The 18,254-nt window shown below is 46.4% G+C and overlaps 1 protein-coding gene across 3 annotated transcripts in view; it reads right to left on the bottom strand.

Annotated features, from left to right (window-relative positions):
* MVB12B (multivesicular body subunit 12B) overlaps window positions 1-15,439 on the bottom strand; it is an 87,543-nt gene extending 72,104 nt beyond the window's left edge. For 2 of the 3 annotated variants that reach the window (XM_044306371.1, XM_044306372.1), the window contains exons 1-2: window positions 15,181-15,316; window positions 4,877-4,999 (exon numbers count right to left, since the gene is read on the bottom strand). In XM_044306371.1, the coding sequence (XP_044162306.1) occupies window positions 4,877-4,999; window positions 15,181-15,231 (174 nt within the window). In that variant the 5' untranslated portion in view covers window positions 15,232-15,316. The other variant, XM_044306373.1, reaches the window with a different exon arrangement.
* Between the last annotated feature and the right edge of the window lie 2,815 nt (window positions 15,440-18,254).

The following is an 18,254-nucleotide window of genomic DNA, read 5'->3' as shown; positions in this document are numbered from 1 at the left end:
ATTCTCTTCTAGGTGCGCTGGGACCCGCACCTATATCGAAAACGGAGCCCTGCAAGGTGATGGCTGGAGGACTCAAGTCCGGCCACCACCAAGCCGGCTCCCCATAGAAGTGAATGGGAGCGTACCGCGCATGCGTGGCCACCGCTCCCATTCATTTCTATGGGGCCGACAGAAATAGCAGAGCCAGTGCTCGGCTATTTTCGCCGGCCCCATGGAAAATGTATGGAGGGCGGCTGCACATGCGCAGTGCGCCCTCCTCCACTTGCTCTGTTCTCGATATAGGTGCGGGTCCCAGTGGTGGGACCCGCACCTATAAGACAATGGGGGCATATCCTAGCAATATGCCCCCATTTTCCATGATGAGAAAACCCCCTTTAATGCTATGGCTAACCGTTTTATGTGCAGTGTAGGCAGTTGATATAGGGTTCAATGAAAGAGTGGTCCTAACTCAGGTTACCACCTATCCCTCATCACATAGGTCATAGGCTAAATGGGCTTATACAGGGATCTCCATGTCACCAAAATCCTCAAAGAAAGGTCCAAGAAACAGGACCAAAATCTATGTTCTCCTTCAAGGTGAGCAAAAATGCATACAAGGATGAACATGCACCAGGAGGGACATTGGGACTATTACTATGGGGAGCATACAAACATATATATTCCTCTGCCTATAGATAACCTACTTTAATGGGGTTGTCTGGGAATAATGAACTTTTCCAGGATGGCCCCAGGCCTGCCTCTGCTTTGGAAAGAAACATACTTACCTACTCCGATCCTGCGCACTGCCTCGCTCACATCTATCTTCCGGTCCGCGGCGCATTAACTTACTCCAGGGGGTGGGCATGGTCACCTGCTCTGCTGCCACCAACCACTGGCTTCAGTGGTTACATGTCCACAAGGTGGATCTGTCAGTTATCACAGGGGGATATGTTCGGCATATATAGATGTTCATTATTTCACTCAGTATTTTCATGTAAAAATCTGTACAAAATTCTGCTAGGACTACTATAGAGAGTGTGAGTCACCCCCCAAATGTTCTCGTATGCCTCTGTACATAGGGCTCCCAGGCTCTCTCTCCTGATAAGATTATACAGTGCTGCCCATAATTATTCATACCCCTGGCAAATTTTGACTTAAAGTTACTTTTATTCAACCAGCAAGTAATTTTTTGACGGGAAATGACATTGGTGTCTCCCAAAAGATAAGACGATGTACAAGAGGCATTATTGTGGGGGGGAAAAACATTTCTCAGCTTTTATTTACATTTGAGCAAAAAATACAAGATGTTCCGCACTGTGGAAAATCTCAGAGGACGTGGTCGGAAGCCAAAAGGGACACCTGTGCTGGCTAGGAGGATAGTTAGAGGTGAAAAAGAATCCAAGGATCACCACGAAGACCATCCTGGTGAATCTGGGATGGTGGTGGCAATGTCTCAAGGCAGACAAGGTTCCACGGATGCAGACCAGGCACACAAAAGCTCGCTTGTCCTTTGCAAAAGCTCATCTGGACAAAGAAGAAGACTTATGGTCTTCTGTGTTATAGTCAGATGAGACAAAAATTGAACTGTTTGGTCACAATGATGTTTCTTTTTTATTTGGCGTAAAAAAAGGAGAAGCCTTCAACCCAAAGAACGCCATCCCCACTGTCAAACATGGTGGTGGGAACCTAAAACTTTGGGGGTGTTTTTCAGCCAATGGACCAGGGAACCTAATCACAGTAATTGGTACCATGAAAAAAGAGCGATACATGAGGATTCTCAATGACAACATCAGGCAGTCTGCAGAGAAACTTGGCCTTGGGCACCAGTGGACATTTCAGCATGACAATGACCCAAAACACACAGCAAAAGTGGTGAAGAAATAGTTAGCAGACAACAACATTAACGTTTCGGAGTGGCCCAGCCAGAGTCCAGACTTGAATCCAATTGAGAATCTGTGGATGGAGCTAAATATCAGGGTGATGGCAAGAAGACCCTCCAACCTGAAAGATTTGGAGCTCATTCCTAAAGATGAATGGGAAAAAATACCTGTGGAGACCTGCAAAAAGCTGATCTGCAATTATAGGAAGCGTTTGATTGCTGTAATAGCCAATAAAGGCTTTTCTATTGATTATTGAGAAGGGTATGAATAATTTTGGACTGGACACTTTTGCAAATAAAAGTGGAGAAATGTTTTTTTCCCACAATAATGCCTCTTGTACATCGTCTTATTATCTTTGGGGAGACACCTATGTCATTTCCCGTCAAAAAATTACTTGCTGGTTGCATAAAAGTAACTTTAAGTCAAAATTTGCCAGGGGTATGAATAATTATGGGCAGCACTGTACATGGAGACCTTGAATGAAATGATAGAAGGCTATATATTCCTGAGCTCAGCGACTCCCCTCCTCCATCCTACAGGAAAAAAAACAAATCTGATAAAATATCTCCTTCACATTTGCAGCAGTCCCTCAACATTTCTAGCTTGAAATCTGATGCCACAAACTCGTAGGCACCCCCTTCGTGGTGAAACGTTGACATTTCGAGTGCAATTCACAAACAAGCAACTTCTACTCCAATTGGCAAATGTCAGGATTGTGAACATCTGTTAATATTTTACAGTCAAGACAAATTCCTATTCCTTTATTTTGCTGAGGTCTAATGAATCAGTAGAGAAATGTGCCCCTCGGAGAGTGCATACGTGTATATGGTGCAGCAGGCTTTCGTAGAAGACATAAAAATAGCACCGTGGTAAAGGCATGTCTATATAAAGACAAGCGAGTTCCAAATGAGAAAGTGGGGAGGGTATAGAGTTACATGACAACGTGTGAAACTATACTGGAGTATATCACAGTTCTTCATGGGAACCCGTCACCCGATTTGGGGTCATGAAACCACCATCGTTATGCAGCCGAGGGTTCAGGGTCCCAACCTGCACAACTATTCCCCCAAAATAAAGTAAATGAAATTCAAGGTTACCAAGAGAAGAGTCCAGGACTCTTCCACAGAGGCTTTAGAAAGCCAAGAATGGTACTTCTTGCTTCAATGCACATGCACTGCACATTAGGGCACATGCGCAGTGAGGCAAGATGCCCCATCCTCAGCTTTATTGGGAAAGTGCACATGTGCCTGACGTCTCCACAGAAAAGTCCTGGACACTTGAATGGGAGCTAAGCTTGCAGTACCCTATTTGGCCATTACACAGTGTACGGAGCTGTCTGCTCACAGTAATGTTTCCGGCTCCACTGCAGCCCGAAACAGCTGATTGGGGTTGCTGGGTGTCAGACCCCCACTGATATCTGCTGCCTGGAGAATTTTTTACATCAATGATTCTCAAAACACCAAGAGTGTAGTACATACAAGTCAGTAACTTATCTGCACAGAGTATATGAGATCATAAAGCTATACAACCTTCCAATTCATCACCACTTTTAGCGAAAGATCACTCAACAGATCTTGGGCCTTTCCTCCCCAACCACAAGGATAACTGATAGGGAAGGGGTGTGGTTATAAAACTACTGCTGCTGTCGAGGTGGTAGCAGAGTTTGTCAGAACCACACCTCCTCAATCACTGATCTACAGACAACTGATTAATCACTTCCTTCATACTTAAAATCTAAATGTCAGGCACCTTCAGAGGCAATTTTTACGAGTGCATGTTACTTATTTTTGGCGAAAAATTGTTCTCAATTGACCTTTATTAAAAATATTGAGCTGTTCTGTCACAAAGGGTTTAACTTTGTGCTGGTCATCAAATAACCCTCATCTCTAAACTACTAAGAGGTCATAAACACTTATTTAGGCTACATTTTTATCAGTAAGATAAGAACTGAGCTATAATGAGTGTTTAGGAGGTCAGAGAGCAGAGACAAGGAGCCCATCAGCTCCTGGTCCGATGGAAAATCCAAAAGGGTGCCACTAGAGCATCTCAGCAAAAAGAACACCCTATTTTTAATAAAATTAATTTTAGCTCAAAATGAGTACAGTGCAATAAAAAAATAAAAATAAAAATACCCCCAAAAGGGTGTACATAGCCTTTAAGAGTTGTACAGTAGGTGTCTTGTAGACCTCTTTGGTTTACCATTTTTAGAATATATTTTGTGTTGTTGGTAGTGCATTTTTTATTGCTTGACAACTTCTTGGTAATCTGTTTAACCTAATGGCTAAATGCAACATCAAAGTCCAGTCTTGTATCTGCCTCCCACATTTAGAAGCCATCACTGATAAACAGGAGGTGTTTGGCAATTTCTGCAGATACCAAAACTAAACCGCAGTGGTTGATTCCTGTAGAAGCACACAGGATTTATAAGGATAATCTAAAAAATAATACAAAGCATTTGAGGGCATAAAAAACAAGGACCAAGGTATGTTACCTAATTCATGTAGCACCATTTTACAAAAAAAAAAAAAACTTTGATAGGACTTTGTTGCAAAAGCATCTTAACAATTAGGTCAAACAGATTACTCATAAGCTGTCAAGCAATAATAAAAAAAATATATATACACTACCAACAATAAAGAAAATAGAATCTAAAAAAATGGTTAACCAATCTTCCAATGGTGAAGGGGTATACAACTCCAAAAGATGAATATAAAACACTACTGCACCCCTTGACATTCACATATAGACTTGTACCTATACTTGAGCTACATGAAAACCATGGCAGTATCAGATAGGTTTCTTGGTCCCACCAGAGGGAATTATTCGCGAGGTTCAACCCCTGTATCATCCATTAACATTTAAAAGGTTTTAAATCAAAGTAATTTGTTCCAAAGGCAGACAAAAAAGTTTTTTCTCCTGGATCTTTGGGGCCTATTATGGTACCAGAGCCTGGGACCACCAGAGAGGAAAGCTGAATTTCTGATATCCTGTTCTGAAGTTGCCAAACCAATACTTACCACGTCGTAGCCTGTAGGTGCTCTATTCCTTGATGCTACTACCCCAACACCAGTGATGGGATCCATAGACAGGTCAGACAAAGCATCTGAAAGGTCCCGAACCTCAGGCATTATAGTGCGTTCCTGCAAAGAAAGGTAAAATTTATCACAGAGCTCTTTGTTTACTACCCTATTTAATCACACCCATAGGCCCATTCCTACCACCCCACCCCACCCTCACGTCACGCTTTCCTCCACTGGCACAAATGTAAACAAAATCCAAAGAAATTTCTCTGCACCAAATGGGCCTTTCATCGAAGATGAACTCACATCAAACACCAATTCCACATAGTAACACAGAGCCAAACAGAAGATACAGCTTGAACATTAACTTTTTATAATGCTCTTAGACAGACACTGGGGATTTTTATTTGTCAACCCAAAGGTGAAGTAATAATTTTTTACAAGTTTTATGAACATCCTAAATGGCTGCCTGTAGAAGCAACGAGGAGCAACAGTTGTTCATGGCCGGGGAGAGGGGAACAAATTGTTTGGTGGATGTCCTGGGAATAATTTAATAAATGTATTTCATAAGCAAGTCGTGTTCTTTTACATGCAAATATCGTTCCTACATTACCCTTTAAATCCTATACAGCAAATTCAACCAAGAACAGTCAACTGTTTCAAAAAGATTTACCCTGTCAAGTGAACTTTTCACATCATGTTCTTCAGTGAATCCAGATACATCACTGAACGCCTGAGAAAGCTGTGGATAAACATGGTGCTCACTCAACTGAATGAGCAGCTATGTAATATGTGGCCAGTCCTTCGCCAGTCTCTACTTTCAGGTCCCTTTCGAGACAAAGAACGCTCAGCCAATTACTGTGCTTAACGCTAGTGTGAAACTAGTCTTAGTCAAAGAGATCCTGTAAGTTGTTCCAGCAAGAAGTAGCCTACCGGACGGACAGACAAAAAGAGTTGCAAGTTGCACGCAGCGGTATTTGCCAGGTTGCGGGGGGGGGGGGGGGGGTGTCTCTCCACCAGTCCACATTATAGTTAATGAGGCCGGCGGGCACTTAGGCAGTGTCCGGCAAATCCGGATCCAGAGAGCTCCGGCTAGTGGGAAACTAGTCTAAGTGGTTATTTCCTGACTGTTGAGTGGGACCAGGAAGTACCGTAGATACCGGAGGAGGACAGTGATGGCATCAGAATGGGAGTGTTGGGGGAAGGTTGATCGGTAAGGTGAGATTCTGGCTTAAAAATCTGTCTTAAACAAGTAAGCTAACCCATAGTTGGCATAAAGTTAGATAGATTTATCATCCAGTCTGAACCCGTGATAAATCCGATGTACGTCTAGACAGCCGGGTTAAGTTTATGGCTTCTACAGGATTAGTAAATTTGAGCCAGTGACTTTATGTTCAGGACCAGTCCATCTGATTTTTCGAAGTAGAGCACAATAATCAGATTTATAGGAAAAAGATCTAATAGGATAGATTGCCGATTCAGATATTTAATAGCCATGCCAGACAATGTAGGCCACTGTGTGATCCGCATTCTAAAATACTTTTTGGAGGACAAAAACACTTAAAAACAGACTGCTAAAAAAAAAAAAAAGGGAGTCCATAGTCACTGCCATACAATGGAAACCCAAGCTGTAAGGAAGGAACAAAAAACCACAGCAGGCAGCTATCCAAACCATCTCCAACAAGCATGATCCATCAAGCCAGAGACAATGGGGCTTGGCTGAGAAATCGGCAACCACTCTACAAAAAGACTGCTTGAGAACAAGGCTAGGTTCACGTCAGAGATCCATTCTTCTCTATGTCTTTTCAGATTCAAATAAAGATTGGATCAAAGCTTGAGGGGAAACATTCCCTAACGAAATATGAAATGTGACAGAAACTTTACCATAGGCCAGGAAGCCTTGAGCGTAAAACTGACCGCCACTACCACCCCAACTGTTCTTAAAAGGGGTTATCCACTAATTTATAATCGATGACCTATTCTCTGGATAGGTCATCAATATCAGACTGGAGAGGGTCCGACGCCCATCAGCTCTTAGAAGAGGCCGGCGATTCGTGAGCGCCTCGGCCTCTTCCTAGGCCCTGTGAGGTCACCATACATTGGTCACATGACCTAATTGCAAGTCATCAAAGGGGCTGAGCAGCAATCCCAAGCATGGCACTATGCTTGCGCGCTCTCCAGAGCTGCGGTGAGCCAGCAGCTCCTTGAAACAGCTGATCTGTGGGGGGCCCCGGCTTATAGAATAATGGTGACCTATCCTGAAGATAAGTCATAAGTATCAATTTCTGGATAACCTCTTTAATAACCCGACGTATCATTTATGGTGCTAAGGGCTCCTGCACATGATCATGCTCAGTCCGGGACACATGGTCCGTGTGTTGGCCGCATCTCATGGACCGACAGCTGGTCCTCTGAGCAAACTCATTGCTTTATAGGTATTTACGATACAGTGAGTTCCTATCAGACCACAGGTCCTACTGTACTGTACTCACAGTAGACCAGTCAGACACGGACTCTGCATCATAAATCACTGTGTCAAATCCACACCAAAATATGCATGTTACTATTTTGTCACAGATTTGCCCCGGATCCATTTGACATGCTGTGGTTTTCAAAATCCTCACCGCAGATCAATTTCCACAAGCATAATTTGGGCACCGTGTACATGAAATTTCAAAAATCTCATCTACTTAGCTGGTACTGTATTACGCTGTGGATGTGATGCACAAAAAACTGCAAGCAATATGCATGGTGGGCATTCAGAAGTGATGGGCCCGTGGCTTTCATCCTTATCAACTATGCAACTTAGGCCCCATGCACACGGCCGTTGTTCACGGCCGTGTGCGGGCCGTGGAACCGCGGCCTGGATCCCTCCTGAGAGCAGGAGCGCACGGCGTCACTGGTTGCTATGACGCCGTGCGCTCCCTGCTGCCGGCACAGTACAGTAATACACTGGTATAGATCATACCAGTGTATTACTGTACTGTGCCGGCAGCAGGGAGCGCACGGCGTCATAGCAACCAGTGACGCCGTGCGCTCCTGCTCTCAGGAGGGATCCAGGCCGCGGTTCCACGGCCCGCACACGGCCGTGAACAACGGCCGTGTGCATGGGGCCTTAGGCCTATGCAAATCGCAGGTCTACAAAATACGAATACCGTCAGTTTTGAATCAGCATTTTTTCGCGGACTACGGACTAAAGTCAACGGGTCCACAAAAAGTGTACGGAAGGCAAACAGATCGCATCTGTATTTTTGCTGCACCTTTGGTTTACGAACCGCAAAACGTACACAGTTGTGTGCATGAGGCCTTACTAAAAGTACAAAGAATTTGCTGCCACGAGTTCTCAGAACAGATTAGGAGAAAAAATTGAAAAATTCTTTGTTTTGATGTAATTATGGTTGACTGACTTTGTTAATGAGCCCCCTGTCATAACCAATTCACGTCCATTCTACTTAAACCCTGTGAGAACAATATGAAGGCAGTAGAGTAAGGCCTCATGCACACAACCGTTTTTGTGGTCCGCATCCGAGCCGCATTTTTTGCGGCTCGGGTGCGGACCCCATTCACTTCAATAGGGCCGCAAAAGATGCGGACAGCACTCCGTTGCACCGTTCCTGCATCTGTTGCAATCTCCGGCCCTCCTCCTGTTGCAAAACTACAACTCCCAGCATGCCCAGACAGCCTACAGCAGAACATGGTAGGAGTGGGAGTTTTACAACAGCTGGAGGGCCGCAGGTTGGACATCCGTGCTCTAGACCATCAGACTTGACCACAGACCTGAAAAGTTCATTAAGTGCTCATGCACACGGCCATATGTATTTTGCAGTTGGCAAAATATGGATCCGCAAAAAATAAATAAATATGGATGACATCTATGTTGCATCTGTTTATTTTTGCAGATCCATTGTAACAATGCCTGTCCTTGTCCCCAAAACGGATTTTTTGCAGAACAGACTTAGACATAGGGAAACAGAATGAACACAGTCATTTCCGTTTTTTTGCGGACCTTTTGAAGTGAATGGTTCCGCATACGAGCTGCAAAAAAAACGGAATGGACACGGAAAGAAAATACGGTTGTGTGTATGAGCCTTAAAGGGGGTTTCCAGGAAATCAATGGTAATGATTTTATAATCAGGATAAGGCCTCCTGCACATGAACGTGTGCGCACCGTGGCCGTATTGCAGACCGCATTTGCGGATCCACAATACACAGGCACCGTTCCGTGTGCATTCCACATTACAGATGCGGACCCATTAACTTCAATGGGTCCGCAGAATGGTGTGGAACGGAACCCTACGGGAGCACTACGGAGTGCTTCCGTGGGGTTTCGTCCCAAACTTCCGTTCTGCAAAAAGATAGAACATGTCCTATCTTTTTGCGGAACTGCCGGATCACAGACCCATTAAAGTGAATGGGTCTGTGATCCGCTGTGGCTGCCCCACAGACGGTGTTCATGCATTGCAGCCTGCATTTTGCGGGCCGCAGCATGACCACGGGGCGCACGCGTTTGTGTGCAAGAGGCCCAAGGCCGTAGTTTTGGTGCGGAACGGATGCAGACCCATTTGTCTCAACGTGGCTGTAAAAGACGTGGACAGCACGCGGCCTGCGTTCTACGGCCTCGCAAAAAAAAAAAAAGGAACATGTCCTATACTTGTCCATTTGACGGACCAGAATAGGCATTGTTAGGGCTCATGCACACAACCATATGTATTTTGCGAGCTGCAAAAAATACGGATGACGTCCTTGTGCATTCCGTATTTTGCGGAACGGAACAGCTGGCCCCTATTAGAACAGTCCTATCCTTGTCCGTAATGTGGACAATAATAGGACGTTCTATTTTTTTGCGGAACGGAAACGGAATGCACACGGAGTAACTTCCATTTTTTTGCGCCCAAAAAAAAATGGAACGAACACGGAAAGAAAATACGTTCGTGTGCATGAGCCCTTACAACGGGTCTACAAAAAACAAACTGATGCAACACAGACGTCACATGGATGTCCTCCGTAAAAAAAAAAAAAGCGTGGGAAAAGTACTATAGTAAAAAATGTGTCTGAAAAACGTTTTACAAAAAACACATCAAAAACTCGTAAAAAAAAAACTAATTTAGAGGCGTAAAAAAACTGCTTGGATTCAGCACTGATTTTTTTCCATGTGTATTTTGAAAATCAGCCGTGTGAACTGACTAATGGCATTGTTCACATTTGCGCTTTTCACGCCCATGCGATGTCTACATTTTACACATATTTTTCCAGACTTCTCTCTAGACGGGGGGAAAAAAAATAAAAAATAAGGACGGCATGCTCACAGCTAGGATCCGTGATTCGCAGACCGTAAAACGCTTACCGCCAAGTGCATGAGGCTTTAGTCTTCAATATCGGTATCTGATCAGTGAGGATACGACTGATACGCCAATCAGCTGTTTGAAGAGACTTCGTGGCTCCAGTGAACGCGACGTCCTCCGCACAGCTCACTGAGCAAAGCGCCCTACATGGTATAGTGGCTGTGCTTGGTATTACAGCCCAGGACCATTCACTTGAATGGGACCGAGTTGCACACAGTCCACGTGACCGATGAATGTGACATCACTGGCCTAGGAAGCGGTGAATGGCGCAGCCTCTTCAAACACATAATCGTGCTGGGAATCGGACAGGCCATCAATACTGAACAAAAACTGCGGCTCAGATGAGGACCAAAACAACGTTCGTGTGCATGAGACCTAAGGCTAAGTTCATCTCACATTGTGGAAGTCTGTATACTGGAGTCACCAGATCTGGCACATGCCGGACACCGATGTATTATACCGAGGTCCGTCGGGCACCGCCAGTGCCCCAGTCACTATAATGGGGTCCTCCGTCAGGCACCGCCAGTGCCCCACTCACTATAATGGGGTCCTCCGTCAGGCACCGCCAGTGCCCCATTCACTATAATGGGGTCCTCCGTCAGGCACCGCCAGTGCCCCATTCACTATAATGGGGTCCTCCGTCAGGCACCGCCAGTGCCCCAGTCACTATAATGGGGTCCTCCGTCAGGCACCGCCAGTGCCCCAGTCACTATAATGGGGTCCTCCGTCAGGCACCGCCAGTGCCCCAGTCACTATAATGGGGTCCTCCGTCAGGCACCGCCAGTGCCCCAGTCACTATAATGGGGTCCTCCGTCAGGCACCGCCAGTGCCCCAGTCACTATAATGGGGTCCTCCGTCAGGCACCGCCAGTGCCCCAGTCACTATAATGGGGTCCTCCGTCAGGCACCGCCAGTGCCCCAGTCACTATAATGGGGTCCTCTGTCAGGCACCGCCAGTGCCCCAGTCACTATAATGGGGTCCTCTGTCAGGCACCGCCAGTGCCCCAGTCACTATAATGGGGTCCTCCGTCAGGCACCGCCAGTGCCCGATTACATTTGCGGAACGGAATAGCGGACCCAGACATTTCTATGGGGCCGCATGACATGCGGCCCCGATCCGGAATTGCGGACCCGCACTTCCGGGTCCGCAATTCCGATCCTGAAAAAAATAGAACATGCCCTATTCTTGTCCGCAATAGCGAACAAGAATAGGCATATTCTCCTAGTGCCGGCAAAATGCGGAACGCACATTGCCGCTGTACATGTTTTGCGGATCTGCAAAACACACACGGATGCGTGAATGGACCCTAATGGGACTCATCAGGTTTCCGGCATGAATACCGGCCGCTGCAAGTATTTCATTCTTCTGTTTGACCAAATAAGAGTGAGGGGCTTCTACCAGAACCTCTGCCCCAGTTGTGAATCTAGCCTAACATGTCCCATAAACTACATTAAAAATAAATAAATATTATTATTATTATTAATTCAAAACATAAATCTACAGAAAACTAAAAAAGCTATTGGAATGTGCCAATAAAAATCTATTCTTTCTTCCCTAAAAATGTGCAGTTATGGCGCTAAAGTAGTAAAACAAGTTATTACGTTAAATGTCACCCAAAATGAGGCAACTGAACAATCCCACAATTCTCAAAAAACATCGCAGTGTTCCAATATTATTCCTTCTGGAAATGTGCGACTGACAACAGGCGGTTACCATTCCCCTTGTCAGTAATTTGTATCCCAACACAGAAACAGGGTGAGAACAGGAGGTTCGCTGCAACCTGAAGCCCAAGCCCTTAGGCCTCTTGCACATGAACGTGTGCGCCCCGTGGCCGTGCTGCGGCCTGCAAACTGCGAGCCGCAATGCACGAACACCCACCGTGGGGCAGCCGCAGCGGATCGCAGACCCATTCACTTTAATGGGTCCGCGACCAGGTCGTTCCGCAAAAACATAGAACATGTCCTATCTTTTTTGCGGAACAGAAGTACGGGACGAAACCCCACGGAAGCACTCCGTATTGATTCCGTAGGGCTCCGTTCCGCATCTCCGGATTTGCGGACCCATTGAAGTGAATGGGTCCGCATCTAATGCGGAATGCACACAGAACTGTGCCCGTGTATTGCGGATCCGCAATAAGGCCACCGAGCGCACGGCCGTTGTTTTAGTCCGCATCCGAGCCGCAGTTTTGGCGGCTCGGATGCGGACCCATTCCCTTCAATTGGGCCGCAAAAGATGCGGACAGCACTCTGTGTGCTGTCCGCATCCGTTGCTCCGTTCTGTGGTCTGCAAAAAAAATATAACCTGTCCTATTCTTGTCCGCGCTTTGCGGACTAGAATAGGCAGTTATGTTAAAGGCTGTCCGCGCCGTTCCGCAAATTGCCAGCACATTGGTAAAGGTAGGATTCCCCTTTAAGCTGCAGACATCGCATTATGACACTGTAGTCCGATAATAGGATTAGTGACTGCGAGTGGTCACCACAGGCTGCGCATCTCTTCCAGCGCTGCGCCGCCAGGTGCCACGTAGCCATCGGCATAGTGGAAATTCACACAATTAGAATACATTCACACGACCGTGAGTAATTCTTTTCCGTTTTGCGGTCCGCAAATAACGGAATCGTGTGTCCGGAATTTGTTTCCGCATCCATTCCGTGTGTCTGCATTTTGCAATAGTAATATCAGAATATTTTGCACCAAGCTCAGGGAGCAGGGACTTAGATTACACAGAAACGGTTCCGCAAACATGGTTTCCGTAATTTGCGGATCCATTGACTTGAATTAGGCTGCGGACTGATCTGTGCGGACAATAGTAGTAACAAGCTTCATATTTTTGCGGACGAGAAATGCGGAAACACAGATGCGGACAACATACTGAATATTGTCCGCACGTTTTATTCACTCAGAGGAATGAATGGATCCGCATCTATTAGGCAAAATGCGGATCGGACACGGATAAATTTAGACGGTCGCGTGAATGTACTTCCAAGAATAACACGGACGTTGTCACATGTCATCTATTAATGGCGGCAGAGGCCAAACTCCAGCGGCGACGACCAGGTAAGGCCGAATGCACACGTGAGCGGTCCGTGGTAACACGGGCTGGATTCCTGTTCAGAGCAGGAGCGCACGGCGTCATTGGTTGCTATGACTTTCTGCATCCGTACGCCCATTCCGCAAGAGATAGAGCAAAGCGGACAAGAATAGGCATTTTGACAGTGGGGCCGGCAGAAATTGCGGGATGCACAGCCAGTATCCGTATTTTACAGACCGCAAAATACATACGGTCACATTCATGAAGCCTAAGGCTGCAATCACATGACCATATGCGTTTTGCTGTCCGCAAAACACGGATCCGCAAAAAAATACGGATGACCTCCGCAAAACAGACAAGGATAGGACATGATCTATATATATATTTTTTTTTTTGCGGGGCTACCTAACGGACCTACGGATGTGGATAGCACACGGTGCGCTGTCCGCATTTTCTGAAGACTGATTGAAATGAATGGGTCCGCATCCTATCCGCAAAAACTGAACGGACACGGAAACAAACTACGTTCATGCGCGTGTGCCCTAATGGAAAGGCTTGCCCCGGTTCTGTGTTTTGTGCATTAACACGACCGTATATAAAACCGTGGACATGCAAAATACAGCTCCACGTGACAACTGCGCTCAGATGTCTTCAATGGGTCCATGGTTCGCATTTACGGACAAGAAAAGGACGCTTTCTATCTTTCGCGGAACGGACATAAGGATGCAGAAATGTCTTGTGTGCGCTTCCTGCATCTGTATGTGCATGCTGCAAAAAATAAAATGCGGATGCGCCAAGGACTGTATCTGTATTTTGTGGTTTGCAGACCGAAAAATAATAAAGTTGCGTGAAAAAAAAAAACAACACACACGGATTCAATACGGTCATCCGTTTGTTTGTTTTTTGCCGATCCACCGCGGCCCGGTCGTGTGCATGAGGCCTAAGGCCCCATTCACACAAACGCATTTCTTTCCCCGCATCTGTTCAGCATTTCAATGAGGCCCCAAAAACGATGCGGACAGCACACCGTGCGCTGTCCGCATCCGTACGCCCGCTCTGCGGCCCTAGAAAAAAGATAGAACACGTCTTACTGGGCATTGTCACAACGGTTCCGCAAAAAAAACTAAAAAACTGATGCAACATGGATGTCCTCTGTATTTTTTGCATACATACCGCCATGTGAATACCCCCTTCCCCCATAAGGCCTCATTTCCGTTTTTCACGGGCATGTGTTGCCCGCATTTTCCACGTACCCATTCATTTCAATGTGTCTGTTCACACATCCGTATTTTGTTACTGACTGGGGGTCAGTGAAAAATAAAAAAATCACGGAGATACACACGACTATTATAGCCTAATCACCGTGTCCGTGTCTGGTCCGTTTTTTCACTGACTGCTCTGGAAAAGGCCTTTCAGCTGAGCAGTGTCCATGGAATAAGGACGACACACAGTAGGAAAAAAAACGGGTGCGACACGGACTGATTTTTTTTACGGACGCGAAACGAACACGGAAATACGAATGAGGCCTCACGACGACGACGTCTACATCCACAAGCCTTATAGGCCAGCTTTCTAACCCCAAGCCCCTGTACATGCAGAAACACAGCAACCCCTGATGCGATAGACGCAGGCCCCCCGGTTACACATCCGCCATCCGACCCCCCGGTTATCATGGCCACCGAATGATCGCCCTGCGGCCATAGAAGCAGGGAGGGAGGAAGGAAGGGAGGACACAAGAGGAAATTCTGTCATCCTGCTGCCATGAAGGGGTTAACAGATGCATCCCCCACCAGATCCAATGAGCAGGGAGGCCTTCTGCATCCTCTGCAAACACCAAAGACAACAATGCCCGATGCTGATGGTTACCGAGCACAATGCACCGAACCTGCAGCTCTGCGGATGGGGGATGGAGGCTCCAGAGGACACTTAACTGTAAGGCGTGGAAAGCCGTCCCTTCTTTTCATGCAGAGGCAGCTGTTCATCGCCAGGCGAGGAGGGAGAGCGCGGAGGGAGGTCTGGGGAGGAGGAGGAGGGAGAGACACATATCAGTGCACGGAGGAAGCCTTACCCCGCGAGTGCCCGGCTGCAGGTCCGCCCGTCAGATCAGTCACCTCCCGGCCATGTCAACTTTACACCCCGAAGTGTCGCGGACATGTGAGGCTGCGGGGCCGGGAGGAAGGAGGCGGCCCCTGCTGGTGGAGACGCGCCACTGCAGGGGAGTGTTTACCTCCTGTGCGCGCACTGCATGGGAGCCCTGCCATTAACCCCTTAGTGACCAGGCCGGGTTTTTTGTGTTTTTTTTTTATTTAGTGTTGAGCGAATCGAAGTCCCATACGAATTTCAAGGAAAATTCCATTCGATTTTTCCTGAAATGGCAGTAAATTTTTTTAAAAATGTCATACTGACCTCAACCGCTTGAGCGCGAACAGCCGCCGTCCCAATTTGAAGATCCCGCACGAAATCCCGTGCGCGGTGACACATGACGTCACCACGCCGCGCCGACGTGGTGACGTCATCAAAAGGCTTTGCGCTGGATCTTCATTTAAGATGGCCGGTGTTCCGTTATTTTTTTGCTACCCGTAAAATTTTGCTACCCTCGTCACCTCCTGTTGTGACGTAGCCTGCACCGGAAGGTTTGGAAGGAGGTGTGTCTCGCTGCTCGCCACCAGAGTGGCCGAGAAGGGGGTGTGTGCGCACAACAACGGGGTAGGCAAATTTTACACTTAAGAGTTGCTGTGAACGCGCCGAGGGTAGGTGAAAATTACGGGCCACTGCTCGGCGCGCATAGGCCCGTAATTTTTACCTACCCTCTGCGCGCATGCGCAATGGCCCATAATTCTTACCTACCCTTGGCGTGCATGCGCAGTGGCCAGTAATTTTTACCTACCCTCGACGCGTTCACAGCAACTCTAAGGCCCCTTTCACACAGGCAAGTATTCCGCGGGGATGCGATGCGTGAGTTGAACGCATTGCACCCGCACTGAATCCCGACCCATTCACTTCTATGGGGCTGTTCACATGAGCGGTGATTTTCACGTATCACTTGTGCGTTGCGTGAAAATCGCAACATGCTCTATTTTGTGCGTTTTTCACGTAACGCAGGCCCCATAGAAATGAATGGGGTTTTCACGCACGGTTGCTAGGAGACGATCGGGATGGAGAACAGATCATTATTATTTTCCCTTATAATATGGTTATAAGGGAAAATAATAGCATTCTGACTACAGTATGCATAGTATAATAGGGCTGGAGGGGTTAAAAAATAAAATAAAATTTAACTCACCTAAATCCACTTGCTAGCGCAGCCCGGCATCTCTTCTGTCTGTCTTCTGTGCTGTGTGGAGGAACAGGACCTGTGGTGACATCACTCCGGTCATCACATGATCCATCACCATGGTAAAAGATCATGTGATGGATCATGTAACGTCACCACAGGTCCTGTTGCTACACAGAGCTAAGAAGAAGACAGAAGAGATGCCGGCTGCGCGATCAAGTGGATTAAGGTGAGTTAAATTATTATTATTATTTTTTAACCCCTCCAGCGCTATTGTACTATGCATTCTGTATTCAGAATGCTATTATTTTCCCTTAGATTCTTCTGTGAAGAAGTTCGGGTTTGGGTACCAAACATGCGCGATTTTTCTCATGCGCGTGCAAAACGCATTACAATGTTTTGCACTCGCTCTGAAAAATCGCGCGTGTTCCCGCAACGCACCCGCACATTTTCCCGCCACGCCCGTGTGAAAGAGGCCTTAGTGTGACATTTGCCTACCCCGTTGTTGTATGCCTGCGCCGAAACACCGCCTTCTCAGCCACTCTGGTGGCGAGCAGCGAGACACACCTCCTTCCAAACCTTCTGGTACCGCTAAGTCACAACAGGGTAGCAAAAAATACCGGAACACCGGCTCTTCGCAATCAGATGGATGAGGTAAGTATGATTTTATTTTATTTTTATTTTACACTTTATTATTAATGTATTAATTATTAATAGAGGTCGCGATCGGTGACTTTTTAATTTTTATTTTTTTCATAGTCGCCTCTTTATTGTTGATCAGAAGTTCAGGGAAAATTTCATTCGCCGAAAAGCCGAATTTCCGCGTGCTTTGTAGTAACGAATCGATATTTCCTAAATATCATACCTCACCCGTTTGAGTGCAAAGAGCCGGCCGCCATCTTGATTGAAGATCCCACACGAAATCCTGTGCGTAGTGACGTATGACGACATCACGCTGCCTGGCGTGGTGACGTCGTCACAGGCCACACAAATCAATAAAGATGGCGGAGGCGGGCGCGATCAAATGGATGAGGTAAGTATGATGATTTTTTTTTTTTTTACATTTTAATTAGGGATGAGCAAATCGACTTCGGATGAAACATCTGAAGTCGATTTGCGTAAAACTTTGTTTCAATACTGTACGTACAGTATTAGAATGTATTGGCTCCGATGAGCCGAAGTTATTACAAGTGGTACCTTGGATCCAAACCCGAATTTGGGAAATGTTTTTTTACAGTATAAATCCATTTCTGAAGTTATTATGCGAAGTCGCGCGAGACTTTGCGAAGTAATAACTTCGGCTCATCTGAGCCAATACATTCTAATACTGTACGGAGATCCTGCTCGTACAGTATTGAAACAAAGTTTTATGCGAATCGACTTCAGATGTTTCATCCGAAGTCGATTCGCTCATCCCTAATTTTAATATTAATGTCAGATGCTGCAATCAGCGATGAACGCGGCATCTGAGGGGTTCCTGTCGCACGGCCAGTCAGAGGATGCAACAAATCTATGAGAGGCCTGGGCCCTCTGCGCAGGCGGAATCAAGACCGATGTGGGAAACGCAAGTCATGATAAACGACCCCCACAGAAATTGTAAAGTTTTACTACTTTTACACAATAAAACCCTTTTGTTTAAGTTTTCTTTCTACTGAGCCGTGTGAGGCCTTTATTTTTGCGGGACGTCTTGCAGTTTTCATTGGTGCTATTTTGGGGTATATAGGACTTTTT

The sequence above is a fragment of the Bufo gargarizans genome, chromosome 9 (genome assembly GCF_014858855.1).
Source record: "Bufo gargarizans isolate SCDJY-AF-19 chromosome 9, ASM1485885v1, whole genome shotgun sequence".
In the NCBI taxonomy this organism is placed as follows: domain Eukaryota; kingdom Metazoa; phylum Chordata; class Amphibia; order Anura; family Bufonidae; genus Bufo; species Bufo gargarizans.
The sequence above is the reverse complement of the archived record's forward strand: the minus strand, read 5'-3'. Positions and strand labels throughout refer to the sequence as shown.